The sequence below is a fragment of the Tricharina praecox genome (genome assembly GCF_024521635.1).
Source record: "Tricharina praecox strain CBS 144465 chromosome Unknown BZA05scaffold_20, whole genome shotgun sequence".
Taxonomy (NCBI): domain Eukaryota; kingdom Fungi; phylum Ascomycota; class Pezizomycetes; order Pezizales; family Pyronemataceae; genus Tricharina; species Tricharina praecox.
This window is the reverse complement of record NW_026250422.1, coordinates 513,889-532,112: the sequence shown is the minus strand read 5'-3', so window position 1 is coordinate 532,112 and position 18,224 is coordinate 513,889. Positions and strand designations below refer to the sequence as shown.

At 53.9% G+C, this 18,224-nt stretch overlaps 5 protein-coding genes across 5 annotated transcripts; 2 read left to right on the top strand and 3 right to left on the bottom strand.

Annotated features, from left to right (window-relative positions):
* Positions 1–234: 234 nt before the first annotated feature.
* On the top strand, positions 235–4,416 carry BZA05DRAFT_404536 (Sodium/calcium exchanger protein-domain-containing protein). Its single transcript, XM_051484315.1, has 7 exons — positions 235–606; positions 700–877; positions 996–1,302; positions 1,362–2,699; positions 2,753–3,700; positions 3,758–4,015; positions 4,066–4,416. Exons 1-7 carry the CDS (start codon positions 333–335, stop codon positions 4,210–4,212), a joined length of 3,450 nt encoding a protein of 1,149 aa, XP_051337584.1. The 5' UTR covers positions 235–332; the 3' UTR covers positions 4,213–4,416.
* Positions 4,417–5,053, bottom strand: BZA05DRAFT_404534 (cytochrome c oxidase assembly protein COX16-domain-containing protein). The gene is made up of 2 exons (XM_051484314.1): positions 4,664–5,053; positions 4,417–4,576 (listed from the first exon to the last, which is right to left on the bottom strand). Exons 1-2 carry the CDS (start codon positions 4,991–4,993, stop codon positions 4,496–4,498), a joined length of 411 nt encoding a protein of 136 aa, XP_051337583.1. The 5' UTR covers positions 4,994–5,053; the 3' UTR covers positions 4,417–4,495.
* A 1,587-nt stretch (positions 5,054–6,640) lies between these two features.
* BZA05DRAFT_475594 (ATP synthase regulation protein NCA2-domain-containing protein) lies at positions 6,641–9,282 on the bottom strand. The gene is made up of 3 exons (XM_051488205.1): positions 9,035–9,282; positions 6,912–8,957; positions 6,641–6,848 (listed from the first exon to the last, which is right to left on the bottom strand). The coding sequence occupies exons 1-3, from the start codon at positions 9,049–9,051 to the stop codon at positions 6,824–6,826; spliced, it is 2,088 nt and encodes a 695-aa protein (XP_051337582.1). The 5' UTR covers positions 9,052–9,282; the 3' UTR covers positions 6,641–6,823.
* A 7,003-nt stretch (positions 9,283–16,285) lies between these two features.
* On the top strand, positions 16,286–17,103 carry BZA05DRAFT_340445 (ras family-domain-containing protein; the record flags this gene model as incomplete). Its single annotated transcript, XM_051480968.1, has 3 exons — positions 16,286–16,478; positions 16,598–16,693; positions 16,781–17,103. Coding segments are annotated over 3 exons (612 nt in total), but the record flags the coding sequence as incomplete, so codon positions are not given.
* A 486-nt stretch (positions 17,104–17,589) lies between these two features.
* Positions 17,590–18,139, bottom strand: BZA05DRAFT_404523 (cytochrome b-c1 complex subunit 9). Its single transcript, XM_051484313.1, has 3 exons — positions 18,035–18,139; positions 17,894–17,979; positions 17,590–17,832 (listed from the first exon to the last, which is right to left on the bottom strand). The coding sequence occupies exons 1-3, from the start codon at positions 18,038–18,040 to the stop codon at positions 17,739–17,741; spliced, it is 186 nt and encodes a 61-aa protein (XP_051337580.1). The 5' UTR covers positions 18,041–18,139; the 3' UTR covers positions 17,590–17,738.
* Positions 18,140–18,224: the final 85 nt, after the last annotated feature.

The following is an 18,224-nucleotide window of genomic DNA, read 5'->3' as shown; positions in this document are numbered from 1 at the left end:
GAGTGGAGTGGAGTGGAGTAGAGCAGAGCAGAGTAGATATCATATGTAGAACCTAGAGTGGTGGGCGCACGAGTTGAACGTCTCCATATCAACGTCCTTCGGTACTCTACTCTACTCCAGCTGCCTGCGCTGCGTGACTACTCTGCTCCCGGTCTAGATATCGGGTCATCCCACCCTCTGCTTGTCGCGTCATCCGCCGAATCATCTGCGAGTCTCCTGCCCAACCACACACCCCACGAAAACCTGCAGAGCCCTGGTACATACCATACAGTACCGCTGCCTGCAGAGTACATAACTCTTCTCCCCCCCGCCCCCCCACTTAAAGCGAAATCATGAGCCCTGCCAAAAAGAGGACTACTGCAATCCCAGACTACCACAGCGTCGACAGCAGAATAAGAAGAAGCAGTGGCAGTGGCAGCAGCAACAGCAGCAACAGCTCCTCTTCAGCTCCTATAGCCATCCCCGGCAACTATCAGGACTCCGAGATGTCGGCCCCCGACAACAACAACAACCTCGAGGAGCAGCCGTATTCGACAAGCGCTGCAAGCGGGCGCTCGACGGGGACCGTCAGACGTGTGGGAGATACGGAAGCCGGAGTTATTCCCAGTAAGTAATCACCACCCCTACGCGGTATTATATATTCTGCGGAGGTGGCAGAGCAGATAAAACAACGGCACCAACTAACACAACCTTCTGCAGGCTCGGTCGAATCATTCAACACGGCGCGTGAACGTCCTGCCGGTGGTGCAGAGCAACCCTCAACCCTCTCGAGAGCGTCTTCGAAATCGTCCCTGCGAGATATCGTGTCACCGGACAAAAAAGTTAGAGCGCGGCCGTCGAACATACGGAGAGCTTCGTCTACACATCCGCATAAGGGGTATATACCGCCTGCATATAATTTGCGCCCCTTCTTCCCCCCCTTCTTCCCCCCCTTCTTCCCCCTCACCCCCCACCCGTGGCATTCGCTGACATCACGCGTGTTGTGTGTGCATCAGACAGGAGTTTAGCGCCGAAGACGAACCAGAAGAAGTCGAAGAGGACCAGAGAGCCCGGACGGCGTCATCGATCTCGAGCATCTCGTTTTCCGGAATGAGGCGACGGTCCCAGCTGTTGCGCCGACGGACTACGCAACAGGTACTACCCAACGTGGAGGACGACCCCGACGAGAGCTCCGATCAAGAGACGAGCCAGGCGGCTGCCCAGCAGGCTGAGCAGGACGATGTGGAAGCGGAAGAGGGCACCATGAGGGCGGACTCGTACGAATCTAGCGACGCTGGAAGCGTTAACTCCTTTACCTTGAAGGTGGGTACTTCTTATCTTGCGCGACTTTCCCGGCGGCTTTTCTGACTCCCGGACTTTAGGACCGGCAACAAGCGATCAACCAAACGCATCCGTTCGGTATCAGGATCTGGAAGCCCGCGCTTTACAAGAAGAGTAGATCCGTCCAGAAGACGGCCGAAGGCGATATCCACTCCGCTCCGGGCGGCAGTGTTGGGCCCATCTTATTCTTCGTCAACATCCTGTGGGTTTTGCTGTTCGGATGGTGGATGGCTGCCATCACCGCGTTCGCCGGTATCACTTGTTTTATATTCTTCTTCAGCTACAGCAACCGGCAATACGGAATGGTCCTTATCGGATTGGCTTATTACCTCCTTTACCCGTTCGGACGCTTCGTGGAACTGAAACAGGACGAATCGTACGCCGAGGAGGACGAAGGTGAGGGCAGGAGCATCAGTGAATACGAACAATGGCAGGCGGGCGACATTGAAGCAGGTAGAACATTCTTCGGTCCACACACGCAGCGGTCCATCGTTGGCCGCCGGAGAGATAGCATAGACACCGTTAGTGAAGCCGAGTCCCTACTCGGAGCAGGTGAGAGAACCGGGTTGATCACGGGTGTTACTGTCGGTTCCGAGAGGAAGACGAGGTTCTTCGGGCGTGGCCAGTGGAGCTTTGGGCGTGTTTTGTTCTATGCCTGGTTTTATGCGGTGATAGCTCCTATGTTACTCTTAGTGTCCGGGGCCTGTTGGCTTCTTGTCTTCTCGATACCGATGGCGAAGGTTACTTCCCTTCTACTTGACCATCTCAGGAGACATCCGTTGGCGCTATCATTCCATTCGGATCACACCTGGAGCCGGAGGCCGGGAACGCCCTCGACATCGATTTTACTGTGCACCTACCGTGCCGTCGGTTGGAAGTACTACAAGTACACCGTGGACGGTACCAATATATTCTTCATCAACCTTTTGGGTGTGGTAATTTTCGTCATCGCCGATTACTATATCCTAAGGGGCCTTTTGGCCCCTAGTGGTTTGACCGCTCCTGCGACTATATTCACCTTGGCGTTGTGTTCAGTTATTCCATTGGCTTATTTCATCGGCCAAGCGGTTGCATCCATCTCGGCCCAGTCCAGTATGGGTATGGGTGCCACGATCAACGCTTTCTTCTCCACGATCGTGGAAGTCTACTTGTACTGCGTTGCCTTGTCCGAGGGCAAGGGACGTCTGGTGGAAGGAAGTATAGTGGGCAGCATCTTCGCCGGTGTCGTTTTCATGCCCGGTATCAGCATGTGTTCTGGAGCGATCATAAGGAAGACGCAGAGATTCAACGCAAAATCTGCCGGTGTGACCTCGACGATGTTGCTGTTCTCGGTGATCGCGGCATTTGCGCCGACGTTGTTTTATCAGATCTATGGCTCGGTTTGTGCTTCTATGATGTTCGCACCGTGTTACATACTGACCTTGTTCGACAGTACGAGCTTAGCTGTGTTTCCTGTCAGTCCTTGGGTACACCGTATGACGCCGACTGTCGCAGATGTGCCTTTTACCAGACACCACCCACTCCTGGCGACCGGTTTTACAAGCAGGCTGTCCAACCATACGTTTGGATCTCAGCCGCTTTCTTGTTCATCTCATATGTTGTCGGTTCGTGGTTCACCCTGAGAACGCATGCCGCTCTCATTTGGCAGGCGCCTCCGACCGCTCACCCCGCACCCGTCCACGGCCCGAGCAGTGCCCATGGAGCTGCCTCTTCTGCCGCCGATGCTTCGCGCGGATTCGCACGGTACCAGGATGCCAGTTCCCTTCATGGATATGATGCCCGCACACCTGCATCTATCCATGAGTCCCAGCTCTACAAACGCATCCTTGGGCAATCACTCGGCAGTGCCGGCTTCCGACAGGACGGCACACCAGCGGCGCCAGGAACAACTTTGCATAGGGCGCCTCCGCGGTCCGCGGGTGATACCCTTTCACCGGTTCAGGAAGATCCCAACCAGATGGACGCCGCTCCACAACCTCCCGTCAGTATCCCTGGTTTGTCGAGCGAAGAGAACGCACGTCTGGTTCATGGCGTGGCTGAGATGGCTGCCGCGGCCGCCGCTGCTGCGGTGCAAGATGTCCAACGGCACAGCGTGAGACGAACGCCGACGACGCCGAAGCCAGCACTCACAACGATGGCATCCGCCATGGACGAAGATGTTCCCGTTGGTGGAGAAGCCGCGGACGCAGGTGGTCACGACGCCCCCAACTGGGGCAGGACGAAGAGCTCCGTCGTTCTTTTGGGCGCCACTGTTTTGTATGCGGTTATTGCCGAGATCCTTGTCAATACCGTCGACGTTGTTCTAGAGAACTTTGATATCGATGAGAAGTTCTTAGGATTCACTCTGTTTGCTTTGGTTCCTAATACTACTGAGTTCTTGGTAACAATCCCCATTCTATATCTACCGGTAATGCCAGCCTGCTGACACTGCATCCAGAACGCTATTTCCTTTGCGATGAACGGAAACATTGCCTTGAGTATGGAGATTGGTTCGGCGTACGCTCTGCAAGTGTGTCTGCTTCAGATTCCAGCATTGGTCCTGTTCAGCGCGATCTACAGTACTTCCCTCGCCCCCGAAGACTTGATCAGCCACACGTTTAGCATGATCTTCCCGCAATGGGATCTCGTCACGGTTATTCTCTGCGTGTTCCTACTTTCGTACATGTACGGCGAGGGAAAGAGCAACTACTTTAAGGTAAGACAACGTCTCCATGCCACTACCGCACTCAATACTGACGCACGCAGGGCACCATCCTTATCCTGAGTTACTTCACGGTGGCGATGGGCTTCTACTTTAGTTCGTACGCCCTGAAGGACCAAGATGACTCACAGATCGTCAGTCTGGGGTCCGGTACCAAGGGCACGGGGTTCTACATGCAGGCGAACCATTAGATTGTATTCGGATTCGTTGTTTACTTTGGCTGATACCCTCTGCATATCCGGTGTTTGGTTTCTTCTTTTCTTCTTTTCTGTGGCATTCTGTCCTCCTGTGTTGTGTTTGCTGGGGTCAACGGTTGCTACCCTCACCTGTACTAGAGAAGACTAGGTTGTGTTTTTTTACATCATTAAGTTTGTGCTGAGAAGATGAGCTTCAGTGGCAAATAATGGTAATCTTATACTGTATACTTCGTCGTTGTCGGTGATAGTACACACCCGTGGCAGCTGAAGCCGCCGCCTACAGTTTGCCATCATGCTCGCCCTTGAGCCTCTCCACCCTCTTCTGCTCCCAGTTATCAATATCCTTGGTAGCCAGTCTCTATAAATCTCACCCAGCGATTAGATTAGAACTCCGCCGCGCAACACCCCCATCATCATCCACAGCCAGGCGCGCGTGCATGCATACGTAGTACTCCTCGTTAAGATCGACCTTGCGGCGGTCCTTACTCAAACCCATAGCCTCGTCCTGCGAGATGCGCTGCACCTTGCGGTCGTGCTTCTCGTACCGCAGCGCTGTCGCGGGCGTCAGAAAGAAGCTGCCCGCTACGATCGTGCCGATGAAGGGCAGCCCGAATAGAAGGAACGGGTGCTTCGCGAGGTGCCGCCGGTAAAGCGCGCCGATTGTTCGCTCAGCACTCGCGGAGGACGAGCGGAAGGATTTGGAGGTGAAGGTCGGCATCGAGTGGAGTGGAGTGGAGGTTTGGTGGTGGTGGGGGTGCGGTTGGGCCGTTGGCATGTAACTTAGTCGCGTGGAGCGGGAGGCGTGGGGCGGCGGGAGGTCGTGGAGTTAGGTTACGCTACTAAGGCATGGTTAGCGTGGGTTTGGAGGATGGGATTTGGCCGATTGCAGGGTAACTACTAGCAACTCGCACGCTCTGAAATTTTTCTGAGCGGGAGGGGGTTTAAAGGTTCGAGCGTGTCCGTCCCTCCTGTTTCCTTCTTTCTTTCCACACCGTATCGCACCGGCATGAGCTGCAGACACAGCAGCAGACACAGCTTCCCGCCGATGAGCGGGCACGGTTTATGGTATGTTACTCTCCTCTCCACTCCCTCAACCCACTCCCTCCACTACATACCTCCTCCGGAGCCACTTCTTCTTCCAAATGATGAGCTATTCGTGTCGCCCCTATCAGACCATGGTCATGGTGATTACACCTGTCTTTTCCAAACGGACGTATCTGATCTTGAAGAAATCCCCCCACTTTTCCCACACATCTCACACACTTTTTGCTCCACGCGCAGTTGCTAACTCTGCACCAGACATCCATCTCCATCCCACCTTCTTCCCAACCTACCTTTTCACCTCACCTCTCACCTCGACCCGCCAGGCGGCGAAACAACTAATGTAAGATTTTTTTTGGCTTTCCCCCACACTGGCGAACCAGCAGCAGGGCAGCAGTAAAAAGAACACACGGAATACACCAGATGATGTAACAAATACCATGCTAATGCATACGGGCGGTCAAACGCCTAATGATTGAGAAAACTATTCGACTTTTCATCTTTCGACTGATTTTGTGGATTCCGGAAAAATGTGTTTCTGCTGCCTACTGCCTGCTGCGGCGAAGGGGGGGAAGGGGATGTGAAAGGGCAAGGTGGCTGATTCGAGAAGTGGTGGACAGATTTTCGAGGTGAAGAGGATAGATAGGATGGAGTGGTAAAGGGAATGAATGATTGAATGCAGCGATGATTATGGGGATTTTGAGACCGTGCTGTGTGATGTGATAAGGTGTGATGTGGGTGGTCGTGAACAATGTGCTATTTCAACTGTGATCTCTGAACGTCATTGACATCCATTCTGCCTGATGTACGCACTCAAGTTTGGCGTTTCGAGTAATGTCGCCAGGCTTGAGTCCACACCGCGTGTCTGTTGCGGTTGGTATCCACAGTCTGGTTCGAATATGTAGGAGCTGGCAGTCTACCAGGAACTACATCCGCGGGACTAGATGTATGTAAAAGGAAATACCTTATCGAGACTCCTGACGGCCGCACCAGAACTCACTCGCGGTTCGACCACGACCTCCCCTTCCCCCACCGTTATCGAGTGCTCAGCGTACAGGCCTAGTCATCCGAGAATTTCTGCGTCTTGGAACAGGAGTACATGTAGCTGTGGTACATTGATACCAGCTGGCTTGACTGCTCCTCGAACGGGTATGCATACGTGTCTACGGATATCACACCCCTTGGGGTGAAAATACGCCTGGTGTGAGTCGTGACATCGTGGTAGCTGGAGATCTTCATGCCCTCTCACTCAGCGTATCTTGAGGATGGATTGTTGCTGAACCGATTGACCCATGATTCAGTCCTTATAATTGGCCGACCATCATGACTGTCATCGGATGAGACGGTAACGACTTCCTTATGCCATTTCTGTTGAAAAGAGCCCGAAGACACGAGTGATAGCAATACCGTTACATATCCAGCTTCTACTTGAGGCGTTCAAATTTGTAACTACTTGGTAGGCACAGTAGAGAACAGGTACAGGTACAGGTATGCTCGAAACACAACTTCTATCGGCTACCGAAAGATGTCTCCATGCCACCGATAATATGCAACCTCCATCAACCTACTTCAGCCAACGTGCATACGCCCTGGATCATTCGCTCGTCAGCCTTTTCCCGCGCACTGCGGACCAGAACGGAAGTGAAACTCACCATCGAATCCTCTCGACAACCTTCAATTGCTTCTTGACACCGCCCCTCACATCGACCAGCTCCTCCAGGTCCGCCACGAAATCGCCCAACAGCGTGCGGTTAAGCACCATCCTCGCGTCCTCCATAAGGACGTGGACCTCGCACAGCAGCAGCCCGTGCTCCTTGTAGTTCAGACAACCCTCGTTCTGCCCCCTGATGGCGCCACTGCCCGTAAGGATTCTGTCGACATTTCGCAGTCTCCTAACGATTTGTGCACGCTGATGCCCGCCCTTCTGCTGCTTCCCGCGAAACATCCCGGCGATCCACCGCGCGGTGACGACAGAGATGAAGAGTCCTGGGGTCAGTCCGACGAAGCCGAAGACGAGCTCTTGCGACTTAAGCAAGCGGTCGATACCTGTGATGGCGACTTCGACGTCGACCTTTGTCTTCTGGATTTGGATGAGAAGGGCACGTACGAGCTCGCCCTTGATAGCGCCCTGGAAAGGCTTCCGGAGGTCGTGCTCGTAGGCTTTGAGGACAGGGGTGAGATCGCCCTCTTTGACGTTTGCGCGAACCAGCTCGATTTCCTGGGTGGAGAGGGACCCCGTGCCGTTGGGATTGTCGATGGCGAAGTCGACGACCATGCGCTCCAGACTCTCCATGTCTGCCGCCAGACTCTTGCGGCTCATGAGCGCCACCTCCGAGTCCTCGCTGTGGCGGATGGTGCCGATGACTTTGCGTGTTGGCTCGACTACCCAGTTGGCCCAGAAGTCGATGATCGTCGTACCGAGCTCCATGATCCACGTTTTGATCTCCTCCTGGCGGTTGACGAGGATGCGGAGGATCGTCGTGGACGATAGTAGAAGTGCTGTTGCGGGGAGCCAGTACCGGGTGAGCTTGGAGGGTCGGCCGTGCGTGCTCATGATCTCCCTTGAAGCGGTGGCTTGCGCCGGTAGGTGCTGGACCAGTATGTCTTGCAGGTGCGCGCAGAGCGCCGCAGTGGCTTTATTCGGGGGATTGTTTGTTTTTATCTGCAAGGAACCTGACGATCCGTGCGTATTTTCCTCTCCCTCCTCCGAGTGAAAGTCGAAGACGCTTTCTTCGAATTCATTCAGTGATTGTGCTTCAACCAGGGAGACGTTGCGCACAACATTCTCCATCAACGACACCGCGCGCTCGATGATACCCCGCCATTCGTCATGGTCACCATCAAACTCGAACGAAAGGCCCTCGCCAATCAGCAGTCCCAGCGCCGACGCCTGCATCTCACGCAGCTTCCGGATGCTAGCTTGCTTCTCACGGATCTCGTGTCTGGCGAGGGAGAACGGAGACATGGCAGTGAAGCGGTGGAGGGTAACCCGGTCATGAAGCGTATTCTTCACCAATCCGTAGAATTTCCGTGCCGTTTCCGACAATGGTTCAGACTTCCGTGGCTGCTCTTCCTGCTGCCGAGGTTCATTTCTTGGTGATAACGGGGAACCGGGACGCATAAACTGTGGCCGCTCCATCTCCTGAAGCTCCTTCAACCGCCTCCGGCTCTCCGCTAGTACCTCCTTTGAGAACGCCAGCAGCCTGTGCGGCGATGTCTGCAAACAGTACAGCGCAGTGTACCGGTAACTCGACAGCACCTCATCCCAATAAAACAAGTCTTGCGACAGCGGGAGCGTCTGATCAACGAGCGAGTTAAGAACAATCCCGTAAGTTTGAATCGCCGCCCTGCTGAGCAGCAACCACTCCAGCTCGCGCTCATACGTCCTATGTTCCCCGGCCTCAGCCGCATTGAATCCTGCCGCCGCATTTGTGATGTTCGCCTCTTTCAGCAGGGCCATCAGCTTTTGTGATGACTGATTCCCGTCTACGGCGCTTCCTAGCTGGCGGATCACCCGCTGGAGGGTTTGTGCGTGCTCTGAGGGGACGAATTGTCGCTGTCGGTCATGGTGGGCCGTTACGGATTCGGCGGCAAAGCTGCGGTGGGAATCAGTAGCGGATGGGGGCTCGGTGATCGGTATCCGCTCGAGCTGGGTTAGTTGGAGTTTTTCGAGTGAAGCATCGAGGCGACGAATCTGGCTGGACGGGCGAAACACAATGATGTCAGCGGCTCTCGTTATGTCTGAAGAATTGCGGTATGCACGGTGGACCCTTACGCTGAGGCGAACGTCATCACGCCAGAGAACCCTCAACTAACAAACTTTGAAGAGAGGAGTGATGTGAAGGGCACGAGCGGTGAGTGGATGGTGCTTGCAGTTGATGGCGAACAAAGTGGGGGGAGTTAACTACGGGCTGGAATGGGTTCTGGCGGGAGCGGAAACTAGGATCATGATTGAACGAGACTATCGGTTTAGTGTCACCTGGCTGGCACGTCTCGAGCTCTCTCTTTGGCTACAAAGCTGATACCATCCATTCATACTTGCTTGGACGAGAGTGCGGGGTTAACAAAGCCGTCATATGCACACTCTACTCCGCCGACCAGGCCAGGCCGAAGCGGGGGTGAGTGATCGAACGTGAGTAGACATTGGTGCCTGGGGAAGATCTATCGGTAATAGTGGGCCTCATGGTCCACCAAATCCCACCTGCTCTCAGATATTTGGACACTCGTTGTTTCCCGCGATGAACATGTTCGAGCTTCGCTTCCGTTTGAACTCCACCCTGGGCCCTGGCTCGGTATAAAAATATCTTCACTGCCTGAGTAATAAACATGTGTGTAACCCAGGTCCACCGTCCACGCGTTCTTGGCCCCAACAGACTGAAGGCACCCTTGTCTCAGAACTTACTCTCGTCACGAACCATTAACGTTTCTCCCACCAACCGCAGCGTCTTCGAATTGTTTCCACGTTCTGTCCATCTTCCCATAAGAATCCACAGGAGAGGTCTCCGCCGCAGAAATGTTGGCCCGCATACGAGGAGCAATAGACTCGCAGATAGCCGCCGAGCAAGCCAAGGCCCGAGCCACGTCGTCATCACCATCCGCAGGCCGTCCATCGCGCTCCTCCTCCCGCGCCCGCAACGCCCCAAAACCTGGCGAAGTCGAGAAGGATCCGTCGGAATTCGAGGAGAGCGATGTCGCTACTACACCTGTTGCCGGAGGAACTCCTGTGCGCGCGGGAACGCCGGTGCTGAGCGAGGCCGTGACGGACGATCCGCTTGGTGCGATGGGGGGAGGTGCAGGTGGTGGGGACGAGGCGAAGGAGAAAGACGTGAAGGACAAGCCCCCGGCGACAGCAACGGATGCGCCGAATAAGACGGCCGCGCTGGCGAAGCCCGCGCCCAGTACTGGCAGTCTTGCGTCCAACCCCGACCTCCCCACGGAGGTCAGAGTCAAGCTTAGGAAGCTTGAGAAGATTGAAGGCAAATACGCAGGTACGTAAAAAATTCCATGTGGAGGGCGGGGTGCGCGGGGTTGCAATTGACATCGGCGGCTTATTCCTGGCAGACTTGCTGAGGTCCTACAAGATCGTGCACGCGCGCAATTCACTCATCGAGCCGTTCGAGAAAGCGCTGCGCGAGAATACACCAGTCGAGTCCATCGCGGACCCCAGGTCGCTCATTGACTACATCAATAGCTTTTCGCTGCGCTCGGATATGGTGAAGGAGGAGTTGATACGGGTCTCAAAAGAGAAGGACGAATACAAGGCCACGGCGCAGAAGTTCCAAGATCAGCTGGACAATAAGGAGAAGGAGCTCAAGAAGGGCCAGGAGAAGAGGACAACGAGGGACTCCAAGAAGTCGGACGATATCTTCAATTTCGATGAGGAGCACGACGACCTAGGAGCCAAGCTCAAGGAATTGGAAAAAACCACCACATCTCTCAGATCCGAGCTCGAGACTGCGCAGCAGGCCAAGAAGGTTGCCGAGGAAGCAGTCGAAATCATGCAGAGGAGCGTCGAAGATGCCCAGAGCGAGCTGGAGGGTCTCCGGGAAACCGGCAAAGCAAAGGATACCGAGATTGGCAGCCTACACAGCAAGGCCAAGGTTTCCGCGAAGCAGATCGAGGAGCTCAACGGCAAAATCGAGAAGCTCAGTAGCGAGTTTGAGAGGCTATCCACAGAAGCCAGCGAAAGCCAAACAACTACCGACACCAGATCCAAGGAGGCTGCAATTAACGCTTCTGCGCTAGAAGTAGCCAAGAAGGAGCTTGATGGCCTATCGAAGAAGCTCGAGGTAGAAGTCAAGACGTCCGAGCAGTTGCGCAAAACAGTCAAAGGTCAGCTAGAGCAGTTGGTCAAGTCCAAGAACGAGTCTACAGAAGCAAAGACGAAATTGGATGCTTCGACCAAAGAACTTGAGCGACTGAAAACTATCAAAACCGGTCTCGAACGAGCAGTCGTCAAGCTGGAAGGACAACTGCAGCAGACCAATAGTAGCGGTACCGCTACTCCTTCCCAGCGCCCGTCCACGCCCATACCATCGACTCCTACAGCTTCGGAAGGTGTAGGTGGTGGTAAGAAAAAGAAGAACAAGAAGAAGAAGAAGGGTGGCCCCGCCATCTCAGCCGCATCGATCGAGGACCATCCTGTAAAGGAGAGCGAGACAGTTGACGACGAGCCCGAGAACGATGCCACACCAACAACGTCATACTCAGAAACCATCATCGCCGAGCTCCAAGGCCAACTGGAACAATTGAAGCAGGAGCTCACCGAGAAGGATACTCGGATATCAGCCCTTGCAGCGAAGGCTAGGCAAACAGAATCACTAAAGGAGGAGATCGAATCTCTCCGTGATGACCTTGTTGATGTTGGCCAAGACCATGTAGTTGCACGGCAAAAACTCAAAGAGCAGTCCAAAGAGTTAATCGACATCAATATGCGAAAGCAAGAGTTGGAGACCACCATCGAAAAGCTTGAGGGTGAAGTCCGCGAGCTAAAGGCGAAGCAATCATCGGTGACCGACAAGGCATACAAGACGCTGGAGACCGACTTTGCCAAACTTAAGGAGTCCGCGTCGGCTCTCGAAACTGAGCTTGCGGCAGTACAGCGTCTCGCCGAAACACGGTTCAAGGACATCACCGAACTCAAGGGTGTGATCGAGAAGGCCCAGCCCGAGCTTGCGTCTCTGCGGACCGAAAATGCATCTTTGTCAGCGACCAAGAACGACATGAGCAAGCAGCTTGTAGACCTCAAACGTCTGGAGCGGACCGAGCGCGACCTCAAGAACGATCTTCAGATTTTGAACAGGAAGATGACCGACAAGGACAATGAGATCTCTTCCCTCCGTAAGAAGAGTTCCGAAGAAGCTTCCAGGCGGCTCAAGTCTGAAGAGGAGGCTGCCTTGATTTCGAAGGACTTGCGCAAGGTGGAGGCAGACCGCAAGAGTGCCGTCGACGTCGCTGAGCGACTGAAGGCCGATCTCTCGCGCGCCCAGGAGGAGGTGGCTACGCTCAAACAGGAGATTGCCGCTCTAGAGAAGGAGCAGAAAGGCCTCCGCGCACAACGAGATGAGCTGAAGGAAGAACTGGAGCTCAAAGTTGCACAGCTGGACAGCTCGCAGAGCCTGATGAACTCCATGCGCGATCAGACTAGTGAGCTAGCGATGCAAACGCGTGAGGCCCAGGAGCAGCGCGAGTCTACTGAGGAGGAGCTCGCTGAGGCTCGCCGCCTACTTACGGAGCGGACCCGTGAGGCGGAGACGATGAGACGCATGCTCAGTGAGGTTGAGACGAGGCATGAGGTGCGGTCTAGGGAGATGAAGGAGCAAATCAATACGATTTCCGATGAGAGGGATAAGGCGGAAGAGGAGGTCGCGACAGTTGGACGGAAACGGGCAAGGGAGATCGAGGAGTTGAAGGATCGGCTGAGGGATGCCGAGAGAGGCCTACGCCGAGCGGAAGAGGCACGGGAGCTGGCTGAGAAGGAACTGGGTGGGCTCAAGGATGCCAAGCTGAGAATGCAGGCGTCATTGGAAGAGAAACACCGTGAGTTGGAAGATACCAAGAGGGCAATGTCTAGTATGACTTCTGCCTTGGATGATACCGACGGTCAAGTACGTGAGATCGAACGACAGAAGTCGGAGCTACGAAGCAGGGCCGAAGAGGTTGAGACTAAGTTTGAGAGAGTGCAGAAGCAGCTCAGGGTACACCATCCTTTCTTTCCCTCCTGCTACCAGAGTAATAGCTAACGTGGTTATTCTCCAGGCGCTCCAAGATGAAGTCCGCTCGAGCAAGACTGCACGCGCCAAGGCCTTCGACAACGACGCCAGTGTCTCTCGATCATCTATAGATTCCCGGACCTCACGCCCCATGTCCCCGCGAGCCGCAGCACCGAACGGTGGCGTGGACCTGACGTATCTCAAGAACGTTTTACTACAGTTCATGGAGTTAAAAGATAAGAACATACGGGTGCAGTTGATTCCCACGCTCAGGATGTTGCTGGAGCTTGATGGCAATGAGGAGCGGAAATGGTTGCAGGCTGTGCAGTAATGGGGCTGATTCTATGGTTCTGGGGGGGGGGGGGGGGGGTTTGGTTGATCGGCGTTCTGTTATCTTGTGTTCTTCGCTACGTCCGCTGGATGGGAATGTGTAATGTTTGGTTGCGACGAGAAATTATGGCTTTACAGATCAGTGAATATGATTTCTTACCGGCCAGGTCTTTGGCAGGTCTTCCGCTTCTTGTGCGGCCGGTGGACCCTGGAAACATGAGCTAGCACTCGTCAACGGTCCGCGCTTATTTTTTCTTCAAAATTGGGGAATATTGCTTCGCTCTGTATGTTCCTGACAAGAGAAAGAGGAAGCGGCAGTGGGCGAGGTCATTGCGGATAATATCCTGAGAAATAGTCGGGTTGAACTGAAGACTTGAGTGTTGCGCGTCTGTGAGAATGGAACCGATTGACGTACGTTGGAGATGGATTATTTACGATCGTGATCAATCGAGGCCCAGCACATCTATAATAGTCTAGGGATGTATCGAATAAGTAGCGCCCCTTAGACTAGAGCCATGCTCGAGGGTTCTAGAGGCAGGCACATCTGCGAAGAAGCATATTTTGAGCTATCTAGGACTGAGATTAGGGTATGTTGACAATAGAGGTTGCTGTTTCTCTTTGTGGTAGTACAAGGATTACCTACGACGCGAGTGAGTTTGCATGAGGAAGTACAGCTTCGAGTCGACGTCCTGGTTATATGATACCTGCATTACTTTAATCCGGGGGAGAAGGTCACCATCGGCACCGCGGAGAGAAGAATCCACCGAGAATAATGCCAACTAAGAACTCAGGGACTGCACAGGTACTATACCGGTCGTCCATTCCGCTGGTGGGGTGATCCTGAGCCTTTCGTACATATGTGTTCGGAGCAACTAGTCCGTCCGGTCGGTTCAATTCGCCCTCCCTTAAACATTCCATGCAACTCGTGCCAACTCCTTCGGCATTCTCGAAGGTTTTGCCCGTCCCGTGGTCCCCAAGCCCGCCTGGCCCACATACATAGCCATCCGAACCTAGAAGTCAAACAGTCTATTTCCGTCACGTCAAGGCCCCGAGTCCCTGACTTAAGGGCCAGTTCGGTTGCCAGCTGCATTTTGAATATACTGCACAAAATTTAGATGCAGTTTCAAACCCCTCAGTTTACCGGCGATGGGTGAGATGGGTGAGCGTTCCGCACACCATCTCAAGTTGACAATTTGCGAAACTGCATATTGTCGACTGAGCCACAATGCAAACAAAAAGTGTGGCGTGCTGTTGAATATCTGGGTTGCGGAACGGGTCCTCGGGGGAAATGAGAGAGTTGCGGCTGCAGCTTTGGCAACCTTCAACTCGTCCGAAACCCAAGGTTTGAAAATGCAGCTAGCAACCAAACAGGCCCTAAGGATTTATACATATCGTGCCGATGGATGGATCTTGATTCTCCACTCGAAATTTGAACGCCGGGCTCGCCAAGTCTCGCTTAACCACCAGCGTGCACGCGAAATTAAGAGGACGGGCGGATAGGGAGGGAACCCTGTGTGCATCTCCCGTTTGTGGCGGAGGGGCTTGGTCCGTAGGAAGGTGGGGGGAGGGGGGGTGGGGAAGGGAGCTTCTGGTATGGGAGGCTCTGGGCTGTGGATTGGTATCGACCATGGTGGGTATTGTTGTATGGCTGGTGGGATAACAGTGGTGAGACGAAGAACAGGTACAGCATGTGGCAGCCTCGCCCCGGTGTTGGCAGGCCGACATTGTTGGATTAGCTTAGAATCGTTAACCAGTAACCAGAGGAATAAATTCATCGTTTCCCCAAATTCTTGATCTGTCGATGCTATTGGCGGCGGCCACGCGGGTGCGCTAGCGGCCATATATCGCGAGAAGCTGTCTCCGCCGCCCGCCGCCAGTGGCTTGGCAGCCCGGCGGTGTTCTCAAATCTCTCTCATACGAAAGATTACGACCTGCCCGCCTCGAACTCGGTAGCCGGGACGGAGGCCGCTCTCGGATGAGCTGAAGCGACTCGACTCGGGCTCGAACTTGTGGCCTATCGGCAGCCACACCTGATTCGCTCGCACATTGAGAGGACAAGAAACAAATCGACGTGCATCTAGGTAGGTAGCTTATCTCATGATTGGATCAAGGCGTCCAAAGATTAGGAATGGTATGTAGGCAAGCCGCGGACACATCTCTTCTCCTTCTGCTCCTTGTGACGTTAAACCGTGCGATAAACTCTCAGCCTTTGTTGTGTCGCACTCCGGCAAGATCCCGCTGTTCCAGTGCACATAGAACGGATAGGTAGAGTGCTCCACGCCAACAGCAATTCCCCATGTCTGTAAGCTTCAAGCGTCCTGCCATGGAGTTAGAGATAGGTTTTATAGACAGTTATCTACATAGAAAGATAGTCCAACGTCGTACTCGCACCTGCTATGGAGAGCTGACCAGACACCGGACAATTAACCTTGAACCTGTCGTGCGCGTGCTAAGCAGCTACTCTACCTACAACTGGAAGCAAAGTAACTGCCACCAGCACTTGACTTCCAAGACCCCAACCAGTGTCAGTTGAGTGAGTCCCTTTCCTCATCTCTCTCTTTCGCCTCAACCAACAACCACCACCGCCAGTAACACACACCAACCAACCAACAACGCAACCGACCTAAAAAACTTCCATAACTGCTTTCAATTATCGACGTCGCCTCACCTCCCCCCGTTCACATAACTCGATCATCTGAATCCCGCCCGTCCGTCCGTCCTCACCAACAATCAACTCTTCGGCTTCTTTCGCTTACGCGTCCCCCCATCCCACAAAATGGCCGGCTCAAGGAACTACGACTTTCTGGTACGCACATTCTTCCGTGCATTCCGGAATGCGAGAAAGAGAGAGAAAAGGCGGAAGAAAGAAACCATGCAAGGAGTGAAGCTGCAGTTACTTCTCCAAGCTGCGGCAGAGAAAAGAGAGAGAGAAAGAGAGAGACTGAGAGGAACTCGGAATCAAGAGAGGCGACGTTTGCTGACGAGGATCTTGTTTCTCCGTACAGATAAAGCTACTCCTAATCGGCGATTCTGGCGTCGGAAAGTCGTGTTGTCTGCTGCGTTTTAGTGAAGACAGCTTCACACCAAGCTTCATTACGACAATCGGAATCGATTTCAAGATCCGGACCATCGAGCTGGATGGAAAGCGGGTGAAGCTTCAGATCTGGGACACTGCTGGTAAGAACGCCACCTGTCCACCCACCACTATCCGCCCCCACCCTCAGATATTGGCTTTTTTTTATCTGCTTCCATTCGTTCCGAAGGTTTTACTGACGATTTGAACTTGATATAAACAGGACAGGAACGCTTCCGGACCATCACGACAGCGTACTATCGCGGTGCTATGGGCATCTTGCTTGTCTACGATGTCACCGATGAGCGCTCTTTCAACAGTTAGCGCTCCCTCCCCCGCCACCCCTGTTTCTTGTTTGGGCTGGTTTCGTTTATACAGAGCACTGAAACATTGGATATTACTACAGACATCCGAACGTGGTTCTCCAACGTAGAGCAGCATGCGACCGAGGGCGTCAACAAGATACTGATCGGCAACAAGTGCGATTGGGAGGAGAAGCGAGCTGTCTCCACCGAGCGCGGCCAGCAGCTTGCTGACGAGCTCGGCATACCTTTCCTCGAGGTCTCGGCCAAGAGCAACATCAATGTGGATAAGGCTTTCTACAGTCTTGCGACCGACATCAAGAAAAGGATCATGGATACGACCAAAGCTGAGGAGAGGCAAGGTGCTAACCCGAACTCGATTGACCCGAGCCGGGAGGGTGGAAGCGTTGGAGGGAAGTGCTGTTAGAGAATTTGAGAGAGATGGTGGGGGGCATACATGATTTGCCAGGGAGAGGCGGAAGTTGTGGGCAAGGAGAGAGCGAGAGAGCGAGAGAGAACTACAGAGATGGAGAGAGAGTTCGGACTGTATGCTGTGGGATGTCTTTTTCCACAAGAAATGGCCTTTTATTGTCTTTGCACGAACGACGCGACGGTTGGAATGGCTTGCTTGCTTGTTATAATGTCTTTGATTTTTTTCTACCACTTACCAGGTGCTTTTTGTTGGTCTTTCGTCGCTTCTGTGCTTTTCTTACATTGTCTATTTATTCCATTTCACCATCTGTCAAGTCAAGTCATTCTCTCTCAGCGTCGCCACAGCCTCTTGCTGTATGCTGCTTGGAATTTGTAAATCTCTCAGACGGGTTCAGGGCGGATAGAAGATATGGGGTTTCCACGAGACGAGAACGACCAGACAGGCACTGGGTGAGTGACACTATATGAGCTCGTGACCGTACGTGTAGACGCAGAGTAGATGTCGGGTGTTGGGTAATATGTATAACAACTCTATTTTTGCGATCCTTCGTCCACCGCAGTCCCGCCGTGTCCCCACGCACCCGCTAAACCTCAAATCGAGTACAATTCGTCGTTGGCAGAGACCAACGTCTACTCCTCCTCGACGTACCGGTGGCGGATGTCCTTCCACTGCCGGCCACGGTTGATGCGGTCCCAGATCTTGTCGCTGGTGGTGTCAAAGAGCCTTTTTATTATCTCGTCAGCAAGGGGGGAAGAGGTTGGAGCTGGTGCGGGGGGTGGCGGACATCTCGAATGCGAATGCGCCGGTGAACACTGCGCCCACGAAGATGTGGTTGCGTCGGAAGACGGCGTTGTAGATGGTGTTTGTGAGCTGCTACTCTGTCAGTTTGGTGGCATCGTTTTGGAGCGGGGCGGGGTGTGCGTACGGGCATTGTGTCGGTGTCGGTGTGGAGGGGAGAGTATCGGGAGTGATGGTGGTGTGGTGGTTGCGAATGTGGATATGAGTGGTGCAGCGGAGGAGTGAGGATTCAATTGCCGGATCGGAAGGAGCCGGGTAACGGAGACGGGGGCTGGAGGTAGTAAGCCATCTTCGGACACGCTGATTGGTGTGGGCAA